This window comes from Phyllobates terribilis, unplaced genomic scaffold (assembly GCF_046119375.1).
Source record: "Phyllobates terribilis strain yellow unplaced genomic scaffold, ASM4611937v1 Scaffold_8__6_contigs__length_399053987, whole genome shotgun sequence".
Classification (NCBI taxonomy): Eukaryota; Metazoa; Chordata; class Amphibia; order Anura; family Dendrobatidae; genus Phyllobates; species Phyllobates terribilis.
The window spans coordinates 328,875,978-328,897,210 of NW_027362768.1; the positions used below are offsets into that span (position 1 = coordinate 328,875,978).

Here is a 21,233-nt window from a genome sequence, read left to right on the forward strand (position 1 = left end):
TAAGAGAAAAATCTGAGTCTGAGATCAGGCTGCACAATGAATTTCAGCGGGTCTGAAACTGAAGGAAGGAATGAAGATTTCACAACTTTGTCAGAGCTCCTGCTCAATTCTGATGGCTTTCTCTGTTCTCTCCTCAGTGCTTGAAATAGCAGGAAGGAGGGAGTTGTATCCAGATCCCAACAATGTAGACATGGGAGAAAGCATGTACAGTTTCAGGAAGGGCAGAGAAAACAGGCTAGAGATAAGAAGGAAAGCACATGATGAGGAAACGAGTGCAGGATAGAAACTTTGCTTATATATTAGCAGTGAAGACAGCAGTGCCCTGGATAGACATAGAGCTCATATCCAGCCTATATTACTGGAAGAGATACTCCCATAAGAGAAAAATCTGAATCTGAGATCAGGCTGCAAATTGAATTTCAATGGGTCTGAAAATGAAATTAAACTTTACATAACTTGGATAACTCCTTAACATATAACAATATGACATATCAGGAGATAATTTCTGTAATGGACACAGGAGCTCTATTGATTGTCTGAAAGAAGGGGCTTGTTCTTTGATTCCCCTTGGTTCCATTAATTTTCGGTATGAATTATTCCTTGTGCGGGACCACCAAAATGAACCGCAATTTCAAAGAAGCTAATACATTTGCTATAACAATGATGAAACGGCATGTATCTTCACTATGGTCAAAACAGCAGCAGGAGGACCAAGTATAGTGCAATTTTTTTTTAATAATTTTACTGTTTTAGTTCCTTTTAACTTCTAAAAAACTTTTCAAAATTGAACAGAAAGGATGTCCCATAAGTGTGTTCTCAACAATTGCTTATGCCATGTCATAATCCATCAGCCTCACATAAGTATTTTAAATATATATATTTATAGAACAGTATGGTCAGATATCTTCTCCTAAGCTAATTCATAGTACTTTCCAGTCTCTGGGTCAAAGTAACAGTTGAGACATGGGTCGTAAAGCAAAGTCAGAATGTCTTCTTCCTCTTCTGCGCCAATCCCATCATCACCTGTAAGGAAAAAGATATAACAGAATGTCAGAAAAAAAAACAACTGGAACTTTGCAGAAGCTGAGTGACAACCAAAGCAGTTATAAAAGGAGGTTGTATTGAGATTTCCTAGATTGGCCAAGCTGCTGTGAGATAAGGGATGTGTGACACCCCAGGGGTCTGGTTGCCACAGTGATAGAGATATTATGTCTGAGAGCAGGTGGGAGGTCCTTTGGTCAGGGATCCTGTGCATGCCACACCTCCTGCCCAGTCTTGGGAGGGGAAGAACTTCCCCTGTATAAACCCTGGGCTGAGGCAGGGTTAGTCAGTCAAGGAGAGTAGAGACAAGAAACAGTCACAGGAAGAAACAGCAGAAGCTCAGTGGGAGCAATACTACTACAAGTCAGGGGCTGGCAGCTGCAGAGCTCGCCCTGACTGAGAAGCTTTCTTACCGGACCCGGCGTCCGAGGCTGTGGGGACTAACTCTTACCCAGCAGCAGAAGCCGACCGGCAGGGGATTTCAGGTCCTCAGGCCCAGAAACCCGAAGGCACGGTCACACGCGTGGGACCAGCACTGCCATCGTGGAGCGGAAGCCATTAGAAGGCCCCGAGTCACCGGCCATACGGGTGAGCACTACACGGTACACTCAGGGACGTGGGCTACTTATATCCGCTTCTAGCAAGGTAGCCAGAAGAGTACAGTCAGTTGGGGAGGCCTACAACTCCGCCTGGCCAGGGGAGATCCCATCTGCTCAAGGACTGACCAGGCCCCGTTCACTAGCAAGTACTCCGGGAGGGTCTATCGTTGTTACCAGTAAAGACCCTGAATTACACCGCACCGTCTCTGAGTGGTTCCTGCTACCCCCATCATCCACATCTGCTGCCCTGAGGCCATACCCCTCCCGTTGGGGGTTATACCATCTACGCTGCACCATCCATCCACCGGCCTCAGCGGACTGTCTTGCAGCGGCAGCTCCATAGCTGCATTCAACGGGTGGCGTAGTCGTCCTACATCTACCGCTGTTACATCGCCGCTCAGTTTGACTCCCTGGGCACGGACCGGGTCACCGCCACGAGACTACAACCCTCAAGAGATCCGGCTCCGGGTAAGCTCCCGCGTGCGCAACGCAGCGCGACACAGGCCCAGGGGCGCGTCAACTTTGGCGTAGTCGGCAGGATTTCGTGCCCGCCATCGGTGAAGATTCCCGCCATCCGGCGCCATTTTCAGCCTTCTTCCCGCCATCTGTGAAGATTCCCTCCATCCGGCGCCATCTTCTGCCTTCTTCCCGCCATCCGTGGAGTTTTCCCGCCATTGGACGCCATCTTGAGGACGCCGCGCGGGAAGAAGAGGGGCGTGGACTCCGAAAGCGCGCGAGAACTGAAGCCCCGCCTCACGTCCAGGCGTTGCGTAAGGTCCTGGAAGGAGCCCAGCAGACGCCGACGTCACAGGAGCGCGACGGAAGGTCCTCAACCCTGACGATCCACTGCGGAGCCGCGGCCTACGGAACAGGATCATCGCAAGGTAGGCCACGGTCCACTAGGGGGGAGGAAGATGTCGGATACGGAGGAGAGCTTCACTGCCTCAACCCCCGCCAGCGCTACCGCTGCTGCAGTTATGCCCTTCACCATGCCCTATATCCCGGGAGCAGCTTGGCTACCCCAGTACTCAGGGGAGTCACATACCCTGCATGACTTTAGAGAAAAGCTGGATAGCCTCTTCCAGGTGTACCCCCTCACAGAAGAGCAAAAAGTGAGCATCCTGGTGGCCCAACTAACCGGGGCAGCCAAAAGGGAAGTAAAATCCTGGCCACCTGGGAGGAAGACTGTCGCAGGGATACTAACCCGGCTGAAGGACACCTTTGATACCCGCACCTCAGCCGAGATTAAGCTTAGATTCTACGGGTGCAAGCAGCGAGCGCATGAGAGTATAAGGGACTATGCACTAAACCTACAAGAGGCCCTGAGGGCCATTAAGCAGACCGACCCTGATGGAGTGGGAAACGAGGACAGGCTGTTGACCGAACAGTTTATAGAGGGACTGTATTGTAATACCCACCGAACCCAGTTGTGGGCAATGGCCTTACAGGATCCCCATCTGGGCTTTGCACAGTTCAAGGACAGAGCCATCCGGGTGCTCCGAGAACCGGCACCGGGTGGCGTTGTGACCCACAAGCGCCCTGCTATCACTTACCACCAGGAGGCGGCGCCCTTGTCGGCAGGGCCTGTGGGAGCTGATGCGCAGGCTTTGGACAATGACCCGGCTCCAGACCTACACCATCAGGTCCAAGAGCTAGTTAAGAGCGTTGCTGCGCTAACCCGAACTGTGCAGTCTTTACAGGCTTCCACCCCAGGGAAGATCCAGCTGGCATCCGGACCGGAGGACATCCCGTGGCGTCGACCAAGGAGGACCCCACCGGCCAGAGGAAGACCCAGTGACCGATACAGCGAGGACGGACGACCCATCTGCCGCCGCTGCAATCAACCTGTACATATGGCAAGGTACTGTTCTTTAAACGGGCACAACCTGGGGTAGAGGGCCAACCCCCAGGAAAAAAATCACCAGGCCCATCGAACTGGCGCGACATATGTGGGAGGACGTCCAGTCTTGCCTGTGGTACTGGATGGCATTCCCATGAGTGCCCTACTGGACACCGGGTCACAGGTCACCACCATCCCGTACGTGCTCTTTAAGCAGTACTGGAATGACTCGGATATTACCCGCTACCCTGACGACGACTTGAGTATCATCGCCAGCAATGGCCAGCCCGTGCCACAGATCGGATTTAAAGAGGTGACCATCAAAATCGGTAGAGTCGAACTGGCAGCACAGGGACTGATCATTGTAGATATTGACAAACATGAGAGTCACCCAAAAATAACTCTAGGAACTAATGTAATTGAAAATTGTCTTGCAGAGGTGATTTTCCTTTTACAGCAGGTTGCCAAGAACGCCAGCTCCGGCGAGCAGCGGGTGCTCCAGAAAGAGATCCGGGCACTGATGCGACGGCAACAGGTGGAACTCTCCGGCGGTGAGATTGGTAGCGTAAGAATGTGTGACCCTTTTCCTATTGCCATGCCCCCAAAAAGTGAAATGATGATTTGGTGCCGGGCAGCTATTGGTCTGAGAGGTAGAGATTACCAGGCAATGGTAGAACCAGTTTACTCGGACAGTAGGCCCACCATTTTGACAGCACGGGGGGTGGTTGATGTACGCCATGGGAGGGTGCCCGTTCGCATAATAAATATCGGGGAGAGGGAAGTGTACCTGCCCCGGTATGCCACGCTAGCCAAATTATATACCATTAACCAAAATTCTATACAATCTGTGGAACCCTTGCCTCCATCTCACCCGGAGGAAGGTAACGGCTCTAAGAAAGACATGGAGGACTGGTGTCAGCAACTACATCTGGGTACTGACTCCACTCCCGCACACCAGAAACAAGGAGTCTATCGGGTGGTTCAGGAGTACGAGAGAGTGTTCAGTAAACACCCGTTAGACTTCGGGCGAGTCAAGGGGGTAGAACACCACATCCCCACGGGAGACCATCCTCCTATAAAAGAGAGGTATCGACCCGTACCCCCTGCCCACTACCAACACGCCAAGGGGATGCTTAGAGACATGAAGGAGGCTGGGGTGATCAGGGATAGCTGTAGCCCCTGGGCAGCTCCACTAGTCTTAGTCCGAAAGAAAGACAACACCATGAGGATGTGTGTAGATTACCGGAAAATCAATCGTATCACACACAAGGATGCGTACCCGTTACCAAGGATAGAGGAGTCATTGGCTGCTTTAAGATCTGCTAACTTCTTCTCTACCTTGGATCTCACTAGCGGGTACTGGCAGGTTCCTGTAGCAGAGGCGGACCGGGAGAAGACCGCATTCACCACCCCGATGGGACTTAGCGAGTTCACCTGCATGCCGTTCGGACTCTGCAACGCACCGGGAACCTTCCAACGACTAATGGAGTGTTGTCTGGGCCACAGAAACTTCGAGACGGTCCTGTTGTACCTGGACGATGTCATCGTATATTCCAAGACGTATGAGGACCACCTGAAACACCTGGCGGAAGTGTTCGAAGCTCTGGCAAGTTACGGCCTAAAGGTGAAACCCTCCAAGTGTCACCTCCTGAAACCAAAGGTGCAGTACCTGGGACACGTGGTGAGCGCTGACGGAGTGGCTCCCGACCCTGATAAGATCACCGCAATTAAGGAATGGCCAAGCCCCTCCAGCGTAAAAGAAGTGCGGCAGTTCCTCGGGTTGGTAGGCTACTACCGAAGGTTTATTCCCGGTTTCACCAAAAAGGCAGCACCTATGCAGGACCTCCTGGTAGGCCAGTCCCGGAAGGCCAAGAACCAGAAGCTGCCCTTCAAATGGGAGGAGCTGGAAGAAGAGTCCTTCCGCCAGCTGAAGATGGCCCTCACGGGGGACGAAATCCTTGCGTACCCGGATTATAGCCAGCCCTTTATCCTCTACACCGACGCCAGTAACATCGGGCTAGGAGCCGTACTGTCCCAGATCCAGCAGGGGAAGGAACGAGTAATCGCCTACGCCAGCCGAAAACTGCGACCCACCGAAAGGAACCCCGAGAATTACAGCTCATTTAAGTTAGAGTTCCTGGCCGTAGTATGGGCAGTCACCGAGCGCTTTAAGCATTACCTCGCTTCTTCCCGGTTCACCGTGTACACGGATAACAACCCGTTGACACACCTGGACACGGCAAGACTCGGTGCCCTGGAGCAGAGGTGGATGGCCCGTCTGTCCAACTACGAGTTCACAATCAAATACCGGGCAGGACGCTCCAATACCAACGCGGACGCCCTGTCCAGAATGCCCAACCTGCCGGACGGAGGAGAAGATCCGGAGGGACTGGAAGAAGTTGAACTCCCTGCGTTCCACCGTCATGGGACTATCCAGTATTCCCACCGGGTAAGGAGTAAGCAGGCTGCTACGTTGAACCCCTTACCCCACTACAACTGGGCGGAAACGCAAGACAGCGACCCTGCCGTCCGACTGGTGAAGGAGATGCTGACTCGGCCGGAGGCTCGCCTTGAACCAGACGCTACGGAGGAAGCCAAACAACTATGGGCAGAGAAGAGTCGACTGTTCCTTTACAAAGGGAAGTTGTGCCGCAGAATGGTTAACTCCCGGACGCATGAATTACTCTGGCAAGTAGTGGTGCCACGAAGAGACGCAGCCATGGTGATGGAGGCATACCACGACGGAGCTGGACACTTCGGGTGGAAGAAGCTGGAGTTCCTGCTGCGCGAGCGGTTCCACTGGGTAGGCATGAGGGGAACCATCGAGAAGTGGTGCAGAGACTGTGGCCCGTGCAACCTGAGAAGGAAGGACCGTGCCAGCCAGAAGACTCCCCTGCAGTCCATCGTCACCCGGCAACCGTTGGAACTGGTAGCCTTGGATCATGTAAAACTGACCCCAAGCAGAAGTGGCTACGTCTACGCGTTAACCATCGTGGATCATTACTCCCGGTTTCTGGTTGTCGTCCCCGTCAAGGACTTAACGGCTCAAACAGCAGCTAGAGCCTTCCAGCAGCACTTTTGCCGTCCACACGGGTACCCGGACCAAGTGCTGACGGACCAGGGACCTGCCTTTGAAGCGGAGGTCTTCCAGGAATTCTGCAATCTGTATGGCTGCCGGAAGATAAGGACGACACCCTACCATCCGCAAACTAATGGACTTTGTGAGAAAATGAACCAGGTGGTAATGGATCTTCTAAAAACGTTGCCCCTGGAAGAACGCAGTCTGTGGCCTGAGAAGTTGCCCGATCTGGTGGACCTATACAACCACATCCCGGTAGGTTCCACCAACTGTACCCCGGCTTACCTAATGAGGGCAAGACCTGGTAAGTTACCTGTTGACCTGGAAATGGGAGTCCTGACACCCGAGGACACTTCACCAGAAACAGACTGGGACACAGAGAGGCAGCAGCAGTACCGGAGAGTACAGGAGAGCGTGGAGCGAAGTCTCTGTCAGGCTAGGGAAAGACAAGAGAAAACTTACAACCAGTATGCTCCCGCTGTTCCCCTGGTACCCGGAGAGCAGGTCTTGAAGAGGAAGAGACGGCTCCACAAGTTGGATGACCAGTGGGAGAAGGACCCGTACACCGTACTGCCCTCAAGCCACGAGAACCCGAAGGTTTGTACCATCAGTAAAGACGGAGGGGAAACCACAGCCATTGTATCCCGGGACCACCTGAAGAAGTGTCCCGAACAACTGAGGAACCCTGAAGAGGAGCAAGAAGACCATCGACCCGTAGAGGAAAGGGAAGATATGGTTAGTACTGTGCTCGGGGACTTCCCTCGGTCTTGGACTCAAGTCAATGGTGCAGTTGTGGTACCCGTACTCACCTTCCTCCAACCAGCATCCCAAGCACCTACGGAGCAACAGGTAGAGCTGGAAGAACAGCCGGTCCAGGAGGCAGAAGACTCCACACAAGCAGAACAGGAGGATCAACCCTCTGTTTATAGTGAGCCTGCCGTACCCCTAGTGAGACAAAGAGCCGGTAGACAGCTGCCCAGTTTACACTTGACAGCTCCTACACCCTGTAGTTCAGGGCCAGACAGTCAGCTCCGTAGGTCCACTAGGGCCACTAGAGGCCAGTTACCCGCACGCTGGAGGATTTGAAGTGTATAAATTGTTTTATTTATGTTTATCTGCGTATTGTTGCTTGTGTATAATTTTGTGTTTCCAGTTATTTTTAGGAATCCTTGGTGGATTTACCGGGAATCCTTGTACATAGTTGGAGCGTAACCCAGGATGGACTAGAGACTGTTAAGGACTCGGGGTAGGACAGACCCCTACCTGGTTACGTCTCCCTGTTTTGGTGAAATGGACACCTTGCTTTCTTCAAAGACTGCACCCGGTTACGGACATGCCGTGACCACCTTTATGTGTTTCTTTATTGTATTGTTATTGTTATATCTTGTTATGTTTTTCTAAAATATGTTTAGTCCCGGAGTACTAAATTTCACTAGGGGGGAATGTGACACCCCAGGGGTCTGGTTGCCACAGTGATAGAGATATTATGTCTGAGAGCAGGTGGGAGGTCCTTTGGTCAGGGATCCTGTGCATGCCACACCTCCTGCCCAGTCTTGGGAGGGGAAGAACTTCCCCTGTATAAACCCTGGGCTGAGGCAGGGTTAGTCAGTCAAGGAGAGTAGAGACAAGAAACAGTCACAGGAAGAAACAGCAGAAGCTCAGTGGGAGCAATACTACTACAAGTCAGGGGCTGGCAGCTGCAGAGCTCGCCCTGACTGAGAAGCTTTCTTACCGGACCCGGCGTCCGAGGCTGTGGGGACTAACTCTTACCCAGCAGCAGAAGCCGACCGGCAGGGGATTTCAGGTCCTCAGGCCCAGAAACCCGAAGGCACGGTCACACGCGTGGGACCAGCACCGCCATCGTGGAGCGGAAGCCATTAGAAGGCCCCGAGTCACCGGCCATACGGGTGAGCACCACATGGTACACTCAGGGACGTGGGCTACTCATATCCGCTTCTAGCAAGGTAGCCAGAAGAGTACAGTCAGTTGGGGAGGCCTACAACTCCGCCTGGCCAGGGGAGATCCCATCTGCTCAAGGACTGACCAGGCCCCGTTCACTAGCAAGTACTCTGGGAGGGTCTATCGTTGTTACCAGTAAAGACCCTGAATTACACCGCACCGTCTCTGAGTGGTTCCTGCTACCCCCATCATCCACATCTGCTGCCCTGAGGCCATACCCCTCCCGTTGGGGGTTATACCATCTACGCTGCACCATCCATCCACCAGCCTCAGCGGACTGTCTTGCAGCGGCAGCTCCATAGCTGCATTCAACGGGTGGCGTAGTCGTCCTACATCTACCGCTGTTACATCGCCGCTCAGTTTGACTCCCTGGGCACGGACCGGGTCACCGCCACGAGACTACAACCCTCAAGAGATCCGGGTAAGCTCCCGCGTGCGCAACGCAGCGCGACACAGGCCCAGGGGCGCGTCAGATGATTCGGTGACTCTAAGTCTAGAGTACCAGAGTGACCACCTTATGTAGTGACTAGTGACTAGTAAATAGCTCGTCCAGGACGGTGACTATAGTAGAAAATGATTCCTCTTATGGGCAGAGTTATTGTCCCAGAACAGTGATTGCAATCTATATATACAATATCCATCCACCAAAATTACTTAGTGGAATTAGGAATAAAAGTTGTAATGCAAAGCCATCAGCTATTTCGAATACACAAAACACCCTGGATAAACCACCGTGGAGGTCACTTTGCATGTTGCCCTGTTGTCCAACTAAGTCAAAGCACAATTCATTGTAGCTGGAGCCGCTCTTTGCTACACTGCTAAGTGTAGGGCACAGCGCGGTGCGAACGGATGACGTGGCCATCTTCTCCACCCTTTTTACCCAGCGCTTCGATGTATGAGTTGAAAGCAGGATGCACTGAGTACAGGAGCCACTGGTCCACAAGACGTGTGTACTCCTCCCATCACACCCCTTTCTTTGGCACCGGAGCCACTAAGCATGGACCCACTTGTGCTTGCTAGTGCCCACATTATGGTGTGCATTCCTCTACAGCACTTCGAATGGGCTCTGAATGCAGCAGGAACCGGTGTGTATTGAAGTCATAGAGCACCGATCCCCATGGCTTGGTACTGCTCACAACACACTGTTCTTCTCTGTGGAGCACTTCGACGTGAGCGGTGAATGCAGTAGGAGCGGCTGGTGACAGGTTGGTGAAGAAGAAGCAGCTGAGCCAAATAAGCAGGTTAGTGTAGTGGGAGTCGCTCACCATTACGCTGCTTAGCATAGCGCAGGACACAGCGTGATGTGGCCAGTGTCCCCGAGCTTGGTACCATTCACATTTTTGTACAGCGCTTCAATGTGGGCGCTGACTTGGAGTGTAGCAGGATCCACTCTCCACTACACTGGAGAGCGGATGGCGTGGCATCGTTCTCCCTCAACCGACACTCACCCGGCTGGTGAGTACGGGCCACAGTGTCCTCTACAGTATAAACGATTAGGTGCCAAGTACCCCTCTATTGGCCCACATCTATAAATGCCTTAGTGTGTCATCACGTCTTTCAATCACATAGTGGCAGAATTTTGGTTACAAACAGGATATGTAAGGCATATATAGACATCTGCACGTTCCTCTCAGCTTCAGCTTCCATCTCACAGGTACACAGGGCTGCAATATTATTACAGTACAACAGAGCTGTGAGAGATGCAAAAAAATGTGTTTGCAAGAAGACAAAGATCATTTGTCCTGTTCTGTGTTAGTTACTTGTCTCACACTGGTAACTCTCCCTTTTATTTAACATAAGCTCTGGAGGCAAAGTTATCTTCCAGACAACCTCCTCCTCATTGCCTTGAAAAGGTCATTTACATATAAGAAAAACGTGGGTTTCTCTGAACTAAGACATTGGATCGCAAATATCAAGGTATATCATTAAATTCAACCTACATGCCCATATAGATGGCTTAGGCGGAACGATCCTACAGATTCCCTTTAAGGAAACACTGCAATGCCCTTAAGATTACATTTTAGGCATTACAAAGTGTATCTTGGCAGCCTGGTACTGCTTTAACCCCTTCCAGACATGTGCCGTACATGTACTGCTCTTCGGGAGTTGCATTCCCGCAAAGAGCAGTACATGTACGGCGCGGTGATCGGGCAGGCTCACGCTGAGCGCCTCCGAGATCACATGCGGGTGTCAGCTCTGTGTGATGAGGATGTCCCACCATGGGACAAGTTAAAAAAGTAATAAAACATTTAATAAAAATTATAAAATTATTTTTTTTAAAAAAATCACAAAATAAAGAAAAAAAAGAATAAAAATGAATCTAATAAATATATTTATCTGTGTAAAAAAAAACAAAACAATAAAAGTACACATATTTGGTATCGCCGCGTCCAGAACAACCCCACCTATAAAACTGTCCCACTAGTTAACACCTTCAGTGAACACCGTAAAAAAAAAGTAAAAAACAACAGAAAAAACGATGCTTTATCATCATACTGCCAAACAAGAAGTGGAATAAAACGCGATAAAAAAGACGCCTGTAAAAAAATATGGTACCACTGAAAATGTCATCTTGTCCCGCAAAAAACAAGCCACCATACAGCTTCTTCAGCAGAAAAAGCTCTCAGAATAAAGCGATGCCAAAATAATTATTTTTTCTATGAAACAGTTTTTATTGTGTAAAAGCGCCAAAACATAAAAAAGATATAAATGTGGTACCAAGGTAATCGCACCAACCCGAAGAATAAATCTGCCTTATCAATTTTACCACACGTGGAACGGCATAAAAAAATCCCCAAAAAACAATTCCTGAATTGCTGGATTTTGTTCATTCTGCCTCCCAACAAACGGAATAGAAAATGATCAAAAAATGTCATGTGCCCAAAAATGGTATCAATAAATACGTCAACTCATTCCGCAAAAAACAAGCCCTTATATCACTCTGTCGGCCAAAATATAGAAAAATTATAGCTCTGAAAATATGGCAATGCAAAAACTTGTTTTTACAATAAAAGGCGTCTTTTAGTGTGAGACAGCAGCCAATTATAAAAACCCGATATAAATCTGGTATCGCTGTAATCGCACCGACCCGAAGAATAAAGTCGTCTAATCACTTATACCGCACGAGGAAAGGCATAAAAAATATATAAAACCAATTCTTCACATGCTGTTGATTGGTTTTTTGTGCCTCCCAAAGATTGCAGTAAGGCTCGGCTCACATTTATCTGGCGCTCAGCGGTGAGCGCTTACACCGGGGTTTCCGTGTAAATCTCTGAAATATGTGATTCAGACAGGACCCCCAGTGGAAGATTCCCTGTAATGAGGCAGATGGAGGCACTGTGGACGCCGTATGGTCTATGATACCACAGTGTCCGTCTTTTTATTAGGCGTGCATAAAAGTGCCGTCGGCCACAGTTCTGTGCACTTGTAAAAAGAAGGATGACGCTGAACAAAGGCCAGACGGAGTCCAGATTAACTCTGCTGCCTCATTATAGTGAATGGATCCCTTGGGGATTTCATCTAAATCACATCACTCAGAGATTTAGATGGAAACCCCGATATAAGTGCTCAGCGTAGAGCGCAGGAAAAACGTGATCCAAAATGTTATGTAAAATGTTCCCAATAAAAGCTTCAACTCCATTAACAAAAAAAGCCCCCACTCAGGTCTGTCTTCTGTTAACAATAATATAGGGGCTTCCACATTACTAGTAGCACAAAGGCTCTGGAAAAACTAAATGGCTCCTAGCCCTCCAAAAGAAATCCAGTGAATTCTGCGCAAATGTCCCACTCCATTCTGCACTCCAGTGTGTGTCTAAACCACAGTTAACGTCCACATGTTTGGCATTCCTGTAGCAATGAGAGCCTGCCTAATTTATGGGTGCATGTCTCCAGAAGAACAAGCTGGGCATAATGTACTGATCACTACAATGTACTGGTCACTACAGCGTACTGGTCACTACAGTGGCAGTTTACAATCTTCACTTAGCAACATCCACTGCTGCTTGTTTCTGGAAAACAAACATGGAGTCAAAATTGTCACTACACCTGTCGATAAATTCACAAAGGGTTATAATTTCCAAAATGGGGTCACTTGAGGGGGATTCTGCTGTTCTAGCACATAGGGTCTCTGTATAAAGAGTCCACAAACTATTCTAGGAAAATCTGCGCTCCAGGAGGCAAAAAGCGCTCCGCCCCTCTCGAGTCTCCCCCTGTGGCTAAGCAGTACTGTACAGTCACATATGGGGTATTTTTACATTCAGCAGAAATTGTGGGACACATTTTGGTGCCATTTTTACCCATTTGCCAGTGTGAAAATGTAAAATCTGGGGCTAAAACAAAATTTTCGTGCTAAAAATGAAATTATTTTTTCTTCACTGCCCAATGGTATAAAATTATGTGACACACCTGTGTTGTCAATATGATCACTGCACCCCTAGATGAATTCTTTGAGAGGTGTAGTTTGTAAAACGAGCTCACTTATGGGGGGGGATCAGCTGATCTGGCACCTCAGGGGCTCTACCAATGTGACATGGCACCCTCAAACCAGTCCAACAAAATCTGAACTCCAATATGGTGCTTCTTCCCTTCTGAGCTTTGCACTATGCCTCAAAAGTAGTTTTTGATCTCAGGGTATCAGCATACTCAAGGGAAATTGCACAAAAATTATGGGGTCCATTTTCTCCTGTTACCCTTGTGAAAATGCAAAATTCTGTGCTAAAAAACATTCTTGTGGGAAAAATTAGTTTTTTTTTATCTTTAATGTTGTAAACTTCTGTGAAGCACCTGGGGGTTCAAAGTGCTCACCACACATCTAGATAAGTTCCCTGAGGGGTCTAGTTTCCAAAATGATGTCACTTGTGGGGGGTTTCCACTGTTTACGCACATCAGCGGCTCTCCAAACACGACATGGCGTCCGTTAAATTATACCAGCAAATTTTACATTCAAAAAGTTAAATGGCGCTCATTCCCTTCCGAACCCTGCCGTACGCCCAAACAGTGGTTTTCGCCCGCATATTGGGTATTGGCGTGCTCAAGAGAAACTGCACAACAAACTTTGGGGTCCATTTTCTCCTGTTACTTTTGTGAAAGTAAAAAAAATGGGTCTAAAGCAGGGGTCTCAAACTCAGCTGGGTATATGGGCCGCACACGAAAAAACATTTAATTTGGGGGGCCGCATTATTTGCAGGACAAAGTGACATTTTTAGGGATACCATTTTTTTTTCTATACACCTTTTGAACAGGTCCCCATATTGCAGACATGTCCCCCATCCAGGTCCCCATATTGCAGACACGTCTCCCATCCAGGTCCCCATATTGCAGACACGTCCCCCATCCAGGTCCCCATATGGCAGACACGTCCCCCATCCAGGTCCCCATATTGCAGACACGTCCCCCATCCAGGTCCCCATATTGCAGACACGTCCCCCATCCAGGTCCCCATATTGCAGACATGTCCCCCATCCAGGTCCCCATATTGCAGACACGTCCCCCATCCAGGTCCCCATATTGCAGACACGTCCCCCATCCAGGTCCCCATATTGCAGACACGTCCCCCATCCAGGTCCCCATATTGCAGACACGTCCTCCATCCAGGGTGCCATATTGCAGACACGTCCCCCATCCAGGTCCACCCCCCATACTGCGCACAGGTCACCCCCCCCATATACTGCGCACAGGTCACCCCCCCATATACTACTCACAGGTCACCCCCCCATATACTGCGCACAGGTCACCCCCATATACTGCACACAGGTCACCTCCCCATATACTGCGCACAGGTCACCCCCCCATATACTGCGCACAGGTCACCCCCCCATATACTGCACACAGGTCACCCCCCCATATACTGTGCACAGGTCACCCCCCCATATACTGTGCACAGGTCACCCCCCCATATACTGCGCACAGGTCACCCCCCCATATACTGCGCACAGGTCACCCCCCCCATATACTGTGCACAGGTCACCCCCCCATACACTGTGCACAGGTCACCCCCCCATATACTGTGCACAGATTCCCCCCCCCATATACTGTGCACAGGTCACCCCCCAAACATATACTGTGCACAGGTTCCCCCCCCATATACTGTGCACAGGTCACCCCCCCAACATATACTGTGCACAGGTTCCCCCCCCATATACTGTGCACAGGTTCCCTCCCCCCCCATATACTGTGCACAGGTTCCCTCCCCCCCCCATATACTGTGCACAGGTTTCCTCCCCCCCCATATACTGTGCACAGGTTCCCTCCCCCCCCCCATATACTGTGCACAGGTTCCCTCCCCAGGTATTTCACATAGACATGACAGAAAAAAAAAAAAAGATGTCAGCTGCTGGCCTCTGATAGGCCGGCGGCTGACACTGGTATTGCTGTGCAGAGAGCCGGTCTCTGCGCAGCAATACACTGCATTACAGCGCTGATGTTGGCAGCTGCTGGAGAGAGCCGCGATCGTTATGGGGTCTATGTGCCTGCGGGCCGCGTGTTTGAGACCCCTGGTCTAAAGTAACATTTTTGCAAAAAAAAGTTAAATGTTTATTTTTTCCTTCCACATTCCAAAAATTCCTGTGAAGCACCTGAAGGGTTAATAAACCTCTTGAATGTGGTTTTGAGCACCTTGAGGGGTGCAGTTTTTAGAATGGTGTCACTTTTTGGTATTTTCTCTCATGAAGGCCCCTCAAAGTCTCTTCAAATGTGATATGGTCCCTAAAAAAAAATGGTTTTGTAAATTTTGTTGGAAAAATGAGAAATCGCTGGTCAACTTTTAACTCTTAGAACTTCTTAACAAAAAAAAATTTTGGTTCCAAAATTGTGCTGATGTAAAGTAGACATGTGGGAAATGTTATTTATTAGCTATTTTGTGTGACATATCTCTCTGATTTAAGGGCATAAACATTAAAATTTTGAAACTTGCAAAATTTTCAAAATTTTCGCCAAATTTTCCGATTTTTTTCACAAATAAACGTAAGTCATATCAAATAAATTTTACCACTATCAAGAAGTATAATATGCCATGAAAAAACAGTCTCAGAATCACCGTTGAAGCGTTCCAGAGTAATTATCTCATAAAGTGACAGTGGTCAGAATTCCAAAAAATTGGCCCGGTCACGAAGGCAAAAACAAGCTTCGGGACGAAGGGGTTAAAGATGAAGTGCACAACTTTATTTGGTGTGAAAGCAGCCACAGTAACATACGCCTGTCATACTGTATAGTGAAGGTTATTTTAGCGTTAACCTTCTGTACGCTATTCCAAAAGAAGATGAAAATGTTCAGACAAACAATAAATGTTCTAAGATATTTTATTTAGATCTGTAATTAGCCAAGTAATGAGTTTTGTATCTCTTGAGTCAGTTTGGAATTAATAATGCATTTTGTTTTAATTATTTTATTGATATATTCAAATTATGAAACGTTAATAAATGAGATCAGAATGCAAAATATTATTCATGAGAAAACTCAGAGTATCCATTACTAGACGACCTTAGAGACACCAGACTCACAGACCCGCTGGTTTCCAGTTGATGCTCACGATTCTGGTCATGTCGGTGCAGCAATGGGAGTAAACACTGACCTTCTAGGAGGGCTGTAGGAAAGGATGGGGTTTCCTCTCACTGCTCTGCCAACCTGACAAAACAGTTCAGCTGTTCAAACAGCTAAACCATAGGCAAAAAAAGTCATAAGCTGAATGTTATATCTGTCAGAGGCCGCAGGCTCAAAATGGCTACATTGGACAGACTAGGCACAAGCCACTCCGTCTGGTAGAGGAACACCGGCCTTCACCCTTTAACCCTTGTATAGAGATCTGGACTTAAAACGGGGTCCACTGGATTGCTTCCACGGAAGAGCTGCTATCCAGAGGAGTGAACCAGAGGCAAGAGAATAGTCAGGTAGATGGGTCAGAATAATTAGGTCGGTGTAGGGACAAAATCATAAAGAAGGAGTATAGTCAAAAAGCAAACCGAGGTCAAAAATCAGGAATGTCCACTGGCAGAATAGCAAGGCACACGTTACACAGAAGCAAGTCAGATTATAGCTGGCAATAGACAGCAGGATTTCAGAAGCTTAAATAGCTTGCAGCCCCGCCCAACTATACAGCAGTTAGCTCTATGTCTCCCAGTATGGATGGGATTACAATTCCCAGAGAACACAAAACTAGAACTGTTGCTATGCATCACCAGCAGCTAGGGCCTGGCGCCTCCTTGTGACAAAAGCAGAAGGAGGAAGGGGAGGTGTGGCGCCCCTGAGGGTTCAACCGCCACAGGGATGCTGCACTTCTCTAGTGGAGTGTAGTGTTCCTCCTCTGAGGTAAGAACAGTGCGATGCTCAGGACCCTTCCTTCACATCCAACACCACACTTCTCTCACCAGAGGGGGCTAGAATGCACTAGGTGCTGCCCTCCTGGTTGCAGGGAGACTGGGGTACCAAGAGATAGGGGAACCAATTTAGTTGGTGAGGGTGGAGGACTCACATTTTAGTGACACTTTAAATTTCATATTTAATACACAGCCATCTTGGTTGTTGGTCCTTGTTAGAAGTCTCTGGTATTGTGATACCCCACGCTGAAAGTGGATCCTGTGTGGACCTGCAGCGGAGGGAGACGCAGCCCTCGTACCCTGGCCTTGGGTCGAGGGGCAGGTTGCAGATAATGAATGTCTCAGCCCGGTCAAGGACCATGACCAAGAAGGCCCGGAGCTCAAGAGTGTAGCTCCATAGCAAATGGATCCCAGGGAGGATGCAGACGGAGCTGTATATGCCACCTGTCCTCGCCACCTGATATACTCAGAGGGAGTCCGGCTGCAAGAGGGGTACCGGCCCCCGACACCCGACCTTGCTACTCTATGTCCTGGTCGGGAAAGCCCGGTAGGCCCTGAGGATCCCACCAGGTATCGGAAGGAGCGGAGCTGCCACCCGTGCCCTTTTTCTGAGAGGAGTTCAGAGGGAGACCCGGCCTATTTACACACACACAGACAGGAAAGGACCCGGTCTGAAGTCTAGGAACACTCTGGTGCAGGGTCCTGATCTAACACTGGACTTACTTGGAGGTTGTCGGACCCCCTTCGTCTCTGGTGACCGCAGAACCCCGTGAGGAGCAGGAAGTAGCCTTCCTACTGCCATCTCTTTTGTGAGTAAAGCCTTGGAAGTTCACCCCTATGGCCTCCGGACTCTTTATTCTGCACTACACCGCGCTACGCAGTACCAGACTTCCTGGACTACTACACCCTCCGTCCTGTCCCTCTGCCCTGAGGCCTTGCTGCGCCTGTGGGGAGTAGTAACAACGCCGGCTGCCCTAACACCAGGCCTCAGCGGACTGCGGCAGCGCTGGTGGCCTTCACCAGGTGCCACAGGTGGCGTAGTCGAAATCAGCCACTCAACCCGGATAAGCCCGGACCATCCTTCTTTTAATGTGATGGCCCTGAGCACGGAGCGGGTCCGGGCCATGGCTGCACCCCATCTCTCAATCACCAGGACCCGACTCCGAGTCCCCTGTGAAGCCCAGCTGTGCTTGGTATCACAAATCCTAGAAGGGTGTATTGAAGGATTCCTCCACAAGAAGGATTCCTCCACATTCACACATCTCCACCTTCCACCTCAGACCACCAGAGGGAGCCCGTTAGGGAGATATAAAAGGGAAGGTGGAGCCAGGCAGCAGTCTTGAGACTACAGTCTGTGTGAGCAGTCAATCTATTCTGGTATAGCAGTGAGTCCAGTACAGCCTGAGAGGAGTTACCTCAGAGGACAAAAGCCTGTTCAGCTCCTGCAATTGCTATCCTGCAGTGGAGCTTATCCAGATCGAGACTCGGAGCAGCTCAGTGAGGTGAGCTTTAGGTGTGCCGGCGCCATAAGATCGGTGCCGTTAGTGTGAGTAGCCTATTGAGGGTCCGAGTAGGCCAAAGGCGAAGGAGTAGAGAGTTAGCTCATAGGGGGCAGAGGAGCTTAATTAGCTCACCCCGAAGAAGCAGTTACCGGACACCGGGTCCGAAGCTTGCCGGGATCTCCATGACCCAGTAAGATAAACCGGAATCCCTGGAGAACTACAAGTCCCAGGATCGCTAAAGTGTTGATACGTACCAGAGCCAGGAGACACATAGGCCCCGTAGGTCGGGAGCGTGCACTCCAAGAGAAGGCCCTACCACAAGGTCAGCCAGCGCAGGACAGAGACAAAGTTAGGCCTAGCTCCAGGCAGGTCAGAAACTTATTAGGCAGCAGCAAGAACCAGGAGGCCCAAAACCTGCTCATTGGAGAGGATCCGGACATACACCCTTCACCCTACAGTGCTCCGGGGAGTGCCTGAATTTCCATCAGTAAAAGGTACTGAAGTGACTTTTGTGTCCGTCCCTGTTCTTGCTCCGACTCGGCTGAGTCTCCTTGTCCTGCATCCCCGTTCTTATACTGCCCTGAGGCCCAGCTCCACCTGTGGGGAGCCATATCATCTAGCTGCCTTATCACCGGCCTCAGTGGACTGCGCAGCGCTGGTGAATATCATCAGAAACCATAGGTGGCGTCACGAACTTTTATAAACTAGACATCTATCAACGCCTTTTTAAAGAGTGACCCCAGAGTATGGGCCCGGGAGCCGACCACCGCGACCTCCTTAAGGCTAAAGGCCCGGGTAACCGAGTCATCCCCCATCCCCTGGGCTAGTCACCCCCATCTCCCAGGGTAAAGAAAAAGGGCTTTCGAGTAGAGGTGTCACAGAGGCACTGACACACCTGTCAGACTGGACATGCACATTAGAGAGCTGAAAGATAGAAATAGCTGACAGCTACCTCTCCTAAATCGCCAATACTCAGGAACGATTCGCTCGGTTGAGTGTTTCTTTGTTCTCCATAAAAAATCCACTGCCAAAATCATCTGGCAGAAGCTTATCTACCCACTGAACAAAAGGATTGGGCGACTGAAGTCCAATCCTTATTTCCACCCGACATAATATGTTGGTGCATTCGGGAAGCCCTCATAAACATTAAATAATGCCAAAATTGGTGGGTTTGGTCAACTTACAAATGTCATAGTTGACAAAGTTGGCTTAGTTAACATAGTTGTCAAACTCTGAGGAGAGGATCCACGTTCAGATGTTGACTTCATGCCCCCATAATACACATCAATAGCAAAAACAGAGTCAGTTCGTTAATTCTCACATTAGCAATGGCATCCAACATAACCAGTGCCAGTCAGAACGTGCCTGCATAAACTTTGCCCTTATTACCAACCTCTGGTTTCCCCATACTGAGTGCCACTAGAAAGTGTTTTCAAAATTTCGCTTTTATCGCAAGTTGTGAGTCCTTCTAGTGTGTAAATAATGACGTATAAACAATGCCCCAAAAATGGTTTCAATGGTGATGACTTATTTTACTACTTTTGGCCACATATGGTTACTTCTCCACGGGCTAAAATTGACTACCAAAATTCCTTGAAATTTTTGCTGCCTCATAGAAGTGAAAAATAGGCAGGTGTATTACAGCGACCCACAAAAAATCCTCCGTTCCCCAACTCCCCCCCGATTAAAAAAGGACCTAATAGCTCTTCTATTAAAATTTTCCAAATTTTTAAAAAAATAATCTACAAATGACCCCAGAAAATCCGTTAAGGGCTCTGTTCACACTGCGTCCATAGTGTATAGTTGGCATATGTACTCCTGACACATAAAAAAAAAAAATCTATACTTCCAAATTAACCTCACAGATGCCTAAAGAGTGTACTTATTTTAAAATGGGAGCCTATATATCCATAGAGAGGCATACGTCGGAGCCTTCTGATACAGGCATACGTTGCAATATCCTCTTGACATATATACTTTTATGAAACTCACATTTTCTGTTTCCTTTCAGTTCATATTGCCAACACAGAACTATTCTCCATCCGCGGTTTCCACATGTGTTGTAATCGCTTGGACATGTGTTCTCCGTGTTTATTACAATGATACTTTGAGCTCATCTTGTCAATGCTGGGTATTACATCAACTGAGCAAGATGAAATCTCAGAACTAATAACGGGAACACAGGTGGACTCAAGAACGGAGAACAACAATTACTTCCCAGGCGATATTTTATTGACAGCAATATTAACTGCCAATAAGATCAGACAGAGAACGACAACATAACTCATGTATGCCAGGGGCATGGTGATTCTTCACTGGCACAGCTGCCAGCTAGTAGTAGCATATCATTTGTAGGGGGAAGAGTAAGGTCAAGTGATGATCCTAGAACCTGATGGTCCTTGATTTTATTGGCAATAACCCTTCAATCTAGAAAGTCATAACTTTCCCAATTACATAAGTGAGAGTCTCGGGACAGGTACAGCTGCGGAATCTCACTATAAATGGAAAATGTAGTCGTAAGAACACATCGACAGAGTTCAGATCACTTAGAAGCAATGTGAACATAACTATACGTTACCTTCTCATTGGAACATTTTTATATTGTTATTTAATACAGACTTGAAATCAAAAAAATTTCACAAAGTTCATGCAATGTTTTGGCTCAAACCAGGTCCCTTTTTCAGCCTGTACTTACAAGACTCTGTGTAACGTCATACATCCCTCTAATGATCAACAGAGTTGACCCCAGTTATGGTCCTGCTGTGCCATAGAGCACACTTGCCAACCCACACAAAATGTCCATTAAGTTTTTGAAAAAAAGGGAGACCTCCCGAACTCCCGAACTCCTGATTGAGTTGACGAATCTCTCCTGTGCATGCTGAAGCCTCTCAAAACCTCTCAGAT

The 21,233-nt window shown here is 49.0% G+C and overlaps 1 protein-coding gene across 1 annotated transcript in view; it reads right to left on the bottom strand.

Annotated features, from left to right (window-relative positions):
- Positions 1 to 286: 286 nt before the first annotated feature.
- Positions 287 to 21,233, bottom strand: part of CFAP20DC (CFAP20 domain containing) — a 692,474-nt gene continuing 671,527 nt past the window's right edge. The window contains exon 18 of the mRNA XM_073644645.1: positions 287 to 1,023. Coding sequence (XP_073500746.1) covers positions 911 to 1,023 — 113 coding nt within the window. The 3' untranslated portion in view covers positions 287 to 910. The remainder of the gene's footprint in view (positions 1,024 to 21,233) is intronic.